Source organism: Martes martes, assembly GCF_963455335.1.
Source record: "Martes martes genome assembly, chromosome: 3".
Classification (NCBI taxonomy): domain Eukaryota; kingdom Metazoa; phylum Chordata; class Mammalia; order Carnivora; family Mustelidae; genus Martes; species Martes martes.
In genome coordinates this window covers 47,443,188-47,450,704 of record NC_137890.1, presented here as the reverse complement: position 1 = coordinate 47,450,704, position 7,517 = coordinate 47,443,188, and the positions used below count along the sequence as shown (strand labels likewise).

The 7,517-nt window shown below is 51.8% G+C and overlaps 1 protein-coding gene across 1 annotated transcript in view; it reads left to right on the top strand.

Annotated features, from left to right (window-relative positions):
• The first annotated feature begins 3,329 nt into the window (after nt 1-3,329).
• The window catches only part of PCDH17 (protocadherin 17), a 94,224-nt gene continuing 90,036 nt past the window's right edge, over nt 3,330-7,517 (top strand). Inside the window, exon 1 of the mRNA XM_080798217.1 lies at nt 3,330-6,062. Within this exon, the coding sequence (XP_080654343.1) occupies nt 3,489-6,062 (2,574 nt within the window). The 5' untranslated portion in view covers nt 3,330-3,488. The remainder of the gene's footprint in view (nt 6,063-7,517) is intronic.

Sequence of the window (7,517 nt, the reverse complement as noted above, 5' to 3'; positions counted from 1 at the left end):
TGTGTGTGTGCGCGCGCGCGCGCGCGCGCGCACTTACTTTGTGGGGTGTCCGCTTTACCTTAAATCTGGACTGAGCTGAGGGTGACTGAGAAGGGTAGAGTCCTAAGTATTACTTAGCCAGATTTCAGTTTTAACAAACTACAAAGATTGAATCGACAGTGAGCCTTTCTCCTTAACCGAGAGGAGTTTTCCCCTGGGGAGACACGGCCTCTCTTTCACTGGGCTTCTGCTTTTCTTCTGAAACACTTTCATAATCAAGTGACTTTCCTTGCATGGGTGCCTGGGGACAGCTGATTTTTCTCCGAGGATAAAGAAAGTTACATATTGATTGCTGTTGCTCCGGGTATGTTTGCAGCAGCTCCGGCTGAAGCGGGCGCGCGAGCGCCCTCGCATTCACACACACTCGCTGAAATACACATTACATCCCCCCCCCGAAACACACACACACACACACACACACACTCCACGCGCGCGAGTACACACACACACACACACACACACATCCCTCTGCACCACATTCAGACAGATCCACAAGCAGCCAGAAGATCTGCTCTTCTCTTGTTTGGTGCGTGTGTGTGTGTGTGTGTGTGCGTACAGAACCCATCGGGAAGACCGCAGCTACCTTATTCTGCAAGCACGCTGCGATTCAGGTTCCTGTATACATGGAGAAAAAAAATAATAAATCGCTATCAAACTTTTTTTTCCTTTTAATTCTCCTTTTTCTGGAGGAAGACGGTGGAGGAGCTTCTTCCATTAGTTAAAGACTCGGGAGACCCGGCGACGAGGCCTTAGACGCCGCCGCCAAGGCGGAGCGCGGGGCTCCGGTAGCCGAGCTGGTCTCCCATCTAACTGATCTAATCAATGACTCTGAAGAGCTGGGGCTCCTGGCTCCGCCCCCGCCAGTCTCTTTGTCGCCTCCTATTGGGTGTGGGCCGAGGAGGCAGGGCCTTGTTCCTCACGCGGATTGGCTGGCAGGGAATCAGTATCAATGTTTAAGCGGCGGCGTGAGGTGAATAGAGTCAGTCAGCAAGAGGCGCTGGGGAGAGAGCTGGGACTGCGAGCCCGGCGGATGCGGCAGCGGCGGAGGGCGGCTGGGGAGACGCTACTCCAACTGTTGAATTTTCACCTTTCATTTCCTCCGATGCTTTGCTTGCGGAGATGGATTTATTTGCTTTGAAATCCGCACGTCTTTCGCAGGCTATGAGCTGATCCTGACAGGCACCAGATTAAAAGAGACCACCCGTGACAGAAAAGGAGGAAAAAAAAAAAACAAAAAACCCTCCACAACGGACTGCACAATTAACTATGCACACCGGTGCTGGACTTTGTGACTAGAGAACATTGAGAGGAAAAACATGAACTATGATGCGGGGCTAAGCTGTGAACAGTCACTGGAATCCTGATTTTTTTCTTTCTTCTTTTTTTTTTTTTTCAAGACTCTGAAAGATTTGGGGGTTCCTCACGCCTCATCAAAAGGAAAGGTTTTTTGTTTTTTTTTAAACAAACAAATAAAAAAAATAAATACACCTAGCAAAACAGACGCCTTGTTTTCCAGACCCTCGGACCCCGGCAGAAAGAGGTAGAGTAAAAGTGCTGCTGGATTCAGCTACACCTTCTTCCTTCCCTCCCTCCCTTTTCTCTCGCTTTTTCTTTTCCTCCAAGACATGAATCTGGCTTTTCTTTCTATAGAGTGAGTCAGAGAGAAAGCGTTAGGAAGAAGCCGCAACTAATGTCTGTGAAGGGAGGACCATGAGGCGAGAGTGAATTCGATTCGTTCCACTGCTTCTGACTCATCGGGCAGATCGGAACACCTGCATTTCTGGATGTGTCATTCCCGTATGTCGAGGCGCCTCGAGAACCCGAAATAATGTGTAGACAGACCTGTGCCTAACATCCCCTCGGAGGTAGCTCTCAGGGGGAGGTGGGCGCCCCTGACTGGACCGCCGCGGCCGCAGCTCCTCACCCCTGCCCTCCTCGAGTCGCCCAGAGAGACTGTGTGAGAGCGAGACTGCAGAATGCATCACGCCAAACCTTGATGTGTTTCTTTCTTCCAGCCCACTCCTACTATTAAAAAAAAAAAAAAAAAAAAATTGACGGGGGGGAAAAAACCCCGCACTTTATTCGCTTCAAATATTCACCACTTTTATTCCTCGCCAAGGTTTTCCTTTCTAGATGAAGAGGACTGGGAGGCAGGGCCATTGGAAGGAGATGCTGAATAGAAAGAAAAGAGAGGCACTTGACAGCCCAGCCCTGTGAATGCAGAGACTGTTTCCCTTCTAGCGAGAGACAGGGAGAGTGTGTGTGCGAGGACTGGGAGGGTGGCTCCCCCTTCCTTTTTATTCCGCCTCCCCCTCCCCCTTTCAAATCTGCACATCCAACCATGAGTTGCCTGTTGATTTCCTTTCGCCTGGGAAGAAAAGCAAACTGGAATTAAACTGCATCGAGAGAAGTCCTTGCTCTCGCGGAGAGAATGGGATGGTAGCGGCGGCTACTGGCTTGGCATAGAGAAATCACAGAGTGTGTGTTCTACGAACAGAGGCGGAGAGAGCTATATACGCCCCCCCCCCCCAATAGACTCACGCCGCAAACGCTGATCTGGCTGTGGCTTTCCTGACTTCGGGGGAGAGCCTTTTCCGAGGAAGAGAGGGAGGAGCCTGGTGGAGGGAGGAAACTACAAATCGGGACACTAGTTCTTTGCGCTGCATTTCCTCCCCTCCCTTTGACTGCTCGGAAAGGAGAGAGAGGAAAAAAATACGCTTGGCTGGGAGATGCAGTCCGCTGCCGCCTCTGCCTCAGCCAGCAATGCAAGATTAGATCTCTAAATGCAGCAAAACACTGCCTGAAAACCGAACAGCCCGCGAAGCCAGCAGACATTTCACCGGGCTCCGGCGAAGCTTCAAAATATATCAGATTCTCTCTCCGTTGCTTCTCATCCCCATCAATTTCATCACAGGAGACGGGAAACAAGTAAGGATTTCACTTTCCCATCTGCCTCAAGACACACCTCCCCGCTCCCTCCCCCACCCGATGTGAAGAGTATTCCGGTGGCTACCGCGGGAGTGGATTTGCAGCGCCCTAGCGGGAGCCAGGAAAATCTACCGATTCTTCACCACCCCTTCTAGACGCGATTTCCATCTTATCGCTGGCCTCATCGCTCAACTTTGAGTCTCCCCTAGTCCCGGCGGAAGAGACAAAGCCCTGGGCTCGCCCCCAGCCGCAGGGAGCCGCCGCCTTGCTCCGTGCCCCTGCAGCTTCGCTGCGCCGCCGCTTCTCGCCCAGTGCGGATGCTGTAGATCAACAGGTTCGGGGAACTTGAGCGGAATAAGGAGACCGCCGGGTGCCGCAGCCCAGGAGCAGAGGGAAGGAAGGACCCACAGACTTGTGGCTCGTGTCGCGCGCGCACGCTGCGCCCGAGCCCCAAGCTGGCGCGCTCCCACTCGCTCGCCCCTCCAGTCCGGCTTCTCCTGCCCCCACCCCACCGGTCTGGGATGTACCTTTCCATCTGTTGCTGTTTCCTCCTATGGGCTCCTGCCCTGACGCTCAAAAACCTCAACTACTCGGTGCCGGAGGAACAAGGGGCCGGCACGGTGATCGGCAACATCGGCAAGGATGCTCGGCTGCAGCCGGGGCTTCCGCCCGCAGAGCGCGGTGGCGGTGGCGGCGGCGGGCGAAGCAAGTCGGGTAGCTACCGGGTGCTGGAGAACTCAGCGCCGCACCTGCTGGACGTGGACGCGGACAGCGGGCTCCTCTACACCAAGCAGCGCATCGACCGCGAGTCCCTGTGCCGCCACAACGCCAAGTGCCAGCTGTCCCTCGAGGTGTTCGCCAACGACAAGGAAATCTGCATGATCAAGGTGGAGATCCAGGACATCAACGACAATGCCCCCTCCTTCCCCTCGGACCAGATTGAGATGGACATCTCGGAGAACGCAGCGCCTGGCACCCGCTTCCCTCTCACCAGTGCACATGACCCGGACGCCGGCGAGAATGGGCTCCGCACCTATCTGCTGACGCGCGACGACCACGGGCTCTTCGCGCTGGACGTCAAGTCCCGCGGCGACGGCACCAAGTTCCCAGAGCTGGTAATCCAGAAGGCGCTGGACCGCGAGCAGCAGAACCACCACACGCTTGTACTGACAGCCCTAGACGGCGGCGAGCCGCCGCGATCCGCCACTGTGCAAATCAACGTGAAGGTGATAGACTCTAACGACAACAGCCCGGTCTTCGAGGCGCCCTCCTACCTGGTGGAGCTGCCAGAGAATGCCCCACTGGGCACCGTGGTCATTGATCTGAACGCCACCGACGCTGACGAGGGTCCCAATGGTGAAGTACTCTACTCCTTCAGCAGCTATGTGCCTGACCGCGTAAGGGAGCTCTTCTCCATCGACCCCAAGACCGGCCTGATTCGTGTCAAGGGCAACCTGGACTATGAGGAGAATGGGATGCTGGAGATCGACGTACAGGCCCGAGACTTGGGCCCCAACCCCATTCCGGCCCACTGCAAGGTCACTGTCAAGCTCATCGACCGCAACGACAACGCGCCGTCCATCGGTTTCGTCTCCGTGCGCCAGGGGGCGCTGAGCGAGGCCGCCCCGCCCGGCACCGTCATAGCCCTAGTGCGGGTCACTGACCGGGACTCGGGCAAGAACGGGCAGCTGCAGTGCAGGGTGCTGGGCGGAGGGGGGACCGGCGGCGGCGGCGGCCTGGGCGGGCCCGGAGGTTCTGTGCCCTTCAAGCTTGAGGAGAACTATGACAACTTCTACACGGTGGTGACTGACCGACCGCTGGACCGCGAGACCCAGGACGAGTACAACGTGACAATCGTGGCTCGGGACGGGGGCTCGCCTCCTCTCAACTCCACCAAGTCGTTCGCTGTCAAGATTCTGGACGAGAACGACAACCCTCCTCGTTTCACCAAGGGACTCTATGTGCTGCAGGTGCACGAAAACAACATCCCAGGAGAGTATCTGGGCTCCGTGCTTGCCCAGGATCCCGACCTGGGCCAGAACGGCACAGTGTCCTACTCCATCCTGCCCTCGCACATCGGGGACGTGTCCATCTACACCTATGTGTCTGTGAACCCCACCAACGGGGCCATCTACGCCCTGCGCTCCTTTAACTACGAGCAGACCAAGGCTTTCGAGTTCAAGGTGCTTGCTAAGGACTCGGGGGCGCCCGCGCACTTGGAGAGCAACGCAACTGTGAGGGTGACAGTGCTAGACGTGAATGACAACGCGCCGGTGATCGTGCTGCCCACGCTGCAGAACGACACGGCCGAGCTGCAGGTCCCGCGCAACGCTGGCCTGGGCTACCTGGTGAGCACCGTACGCGCCCTTGACAGTGACTTCGGCGAGAGTGGGCGCCTCACCTACGAGATCGTAGACGGAAACGACGACCACCTGTTTGAAATCGATCCCTCCAGCGGCGAGATCCGCACGCTGCACCCCTTCTGGGAGGACGTGACGCCAGTGGTGGAGCTGGTAGTGAAGGTGACTGACCACGGGAAGCCCACCCTGTCGGCGGTGGCCAAGCTCATCATCCGCTCGGTGAGCGGCTCCTTGCCCGAAGGCGTTCCCCGGGTAAACGGCGAGCAGCACCACTGGGACATGTCGCTGCCGCTCATCGTGACTCTAAGCACTATCTCCATCATTCTCCTAGCGGCCATGATCACCATTGCCGTCAAGTGCAAGCGCGAGAACAAGGAGATTCGCACTTACAACTGCCGCATCGCCGAGTACAGCCACCCGCAGCTGGGCGGGGGCAAAGGCAAGAAGAAAAAGATCAACAAAAACGATATTATGCTGGTGCAGAGCGAGGTGGAAGAGAGGAACGCCATGAACGTCATGAACGTGGTGAGCAGCCCCTCCCTGGCCACCTCCCCTATGTACTTCGACTACCAGACCCGCCTGCCCCTTAGCTCGCCCCGGTCAGAGGTGATGTATCTCAAACCGGCCTCCAACAACCTGACTGTTCCTCAGGGGCACGCGGGCTGCCACACGAGCTTCACCGGACAAGGGACTAATGCAAGCGAGACCCCTGCCACTCGGATGTCCATAATTCAGGTAAGAGACTTTTAGCCTAACTGGGACTTGACTTTATTGCTGGTTTTGGAGCTGTCCTGAAACCTTTGGAACAGGACAAAGCCACACTGCCGGCAGCAGTGAGAGGGAAACATTTTTAAGTGAAAATGGTTTACACTTTTGCCACCACGTGTACAACATATTCTATATACATAACCCCTCCCATGTAAATAGTCTAAAATCTAAAAGGTGTGAATGTCTTACTTCTGTTGTATTTTAAAGTTTATTTTTGTAGGCTTAAAATGTTAGCAGTGTTCATTATTTAGAGTTTATTTTACTTTAGTTTTATTCATGGGTCTACATTTCTCTCCATAACAAAGGATTCCCAGAGTAGGAAAGAAAAAATTTTAGTTAAATTTGCTTTTTAATTCTGTTTAAAAAATCTGATGCCAAAAATGAAAGAAATGTATACTCAAATACTCAGAAGTTAACTTTTTCAAGAACAAAACAGCAACTAGTCAGAATTCCAGAGCCTGAATCTGAGCTGTTTTCAGTCCTCCACCAGAAAAGTAAGTTTTATATTTTAAAAAGCGTTTTAAAGAATATAAATCTGATTTATTCTTTACAGCAGAAACTGCATCATAATGCCTTAGCATAGTTTAAACTTCTAATATGTGAATTATGCTCTGAAGCTCTTTCAAAAGTTTGAATGAATGTAGGCTCTGAATAATGACCATTATCTGTCTATGAAAAGTTTATATTTATTTTGTCCTGATCTGTTTCTTGGAGTCATTGAGGAAAGAAAAGAGTGCACCAGAAGGTCACAGACTCACTTTATATGGTTGAAAACAGGAGGCAAAGTTGGCAGTAAAGGCACTTGATGCACCAAAAAGAATTTCAGGATGCGTTTAGTTTGTATACTATGTATTTTCAGTATGTTTACGTGGTATTTAATATATTTCAGATAGTATAATGCAAAGTTATTGATATATTTAAAAAAAAATCCTAGATGACTGACCCATCATGGACATAGATTCTAACAATAGCTGGTGACTGTACTTTGTCTAGTCACTCCCTAGCTTCTTTTATCCACTATTAAGTTGTGTCACAGAAAAACTTAATTCTTGCTTATTATAAATGCATGTTGCTACAAATTACTCTGGATGAGCACTACTTGAAATTCAAAATTGAGTTTAACTAAAAGTGACACTTTGGGAGGAAGATTAGTTTGGGGCAAATGAAGATAATTGGTTCATAATTTTATGCTTTGAAAAGCAAATACCTTTTAATGACACTTGACTCAGTAATGTTTTTATTATTAAAATGAATAGTAAAATTTCATAACCTTATCCTTTCTAACATAAGTATAGCAAATGCTAAAAAGTTAGTAAAACATATTTTCTTATAATAGTATAATGTCCTTGTAAAACAGAGTCTTCTATTTGATGCTACTGAATACTTAAGTATTGATTGTAATATTAAATCCCACTTTTAATG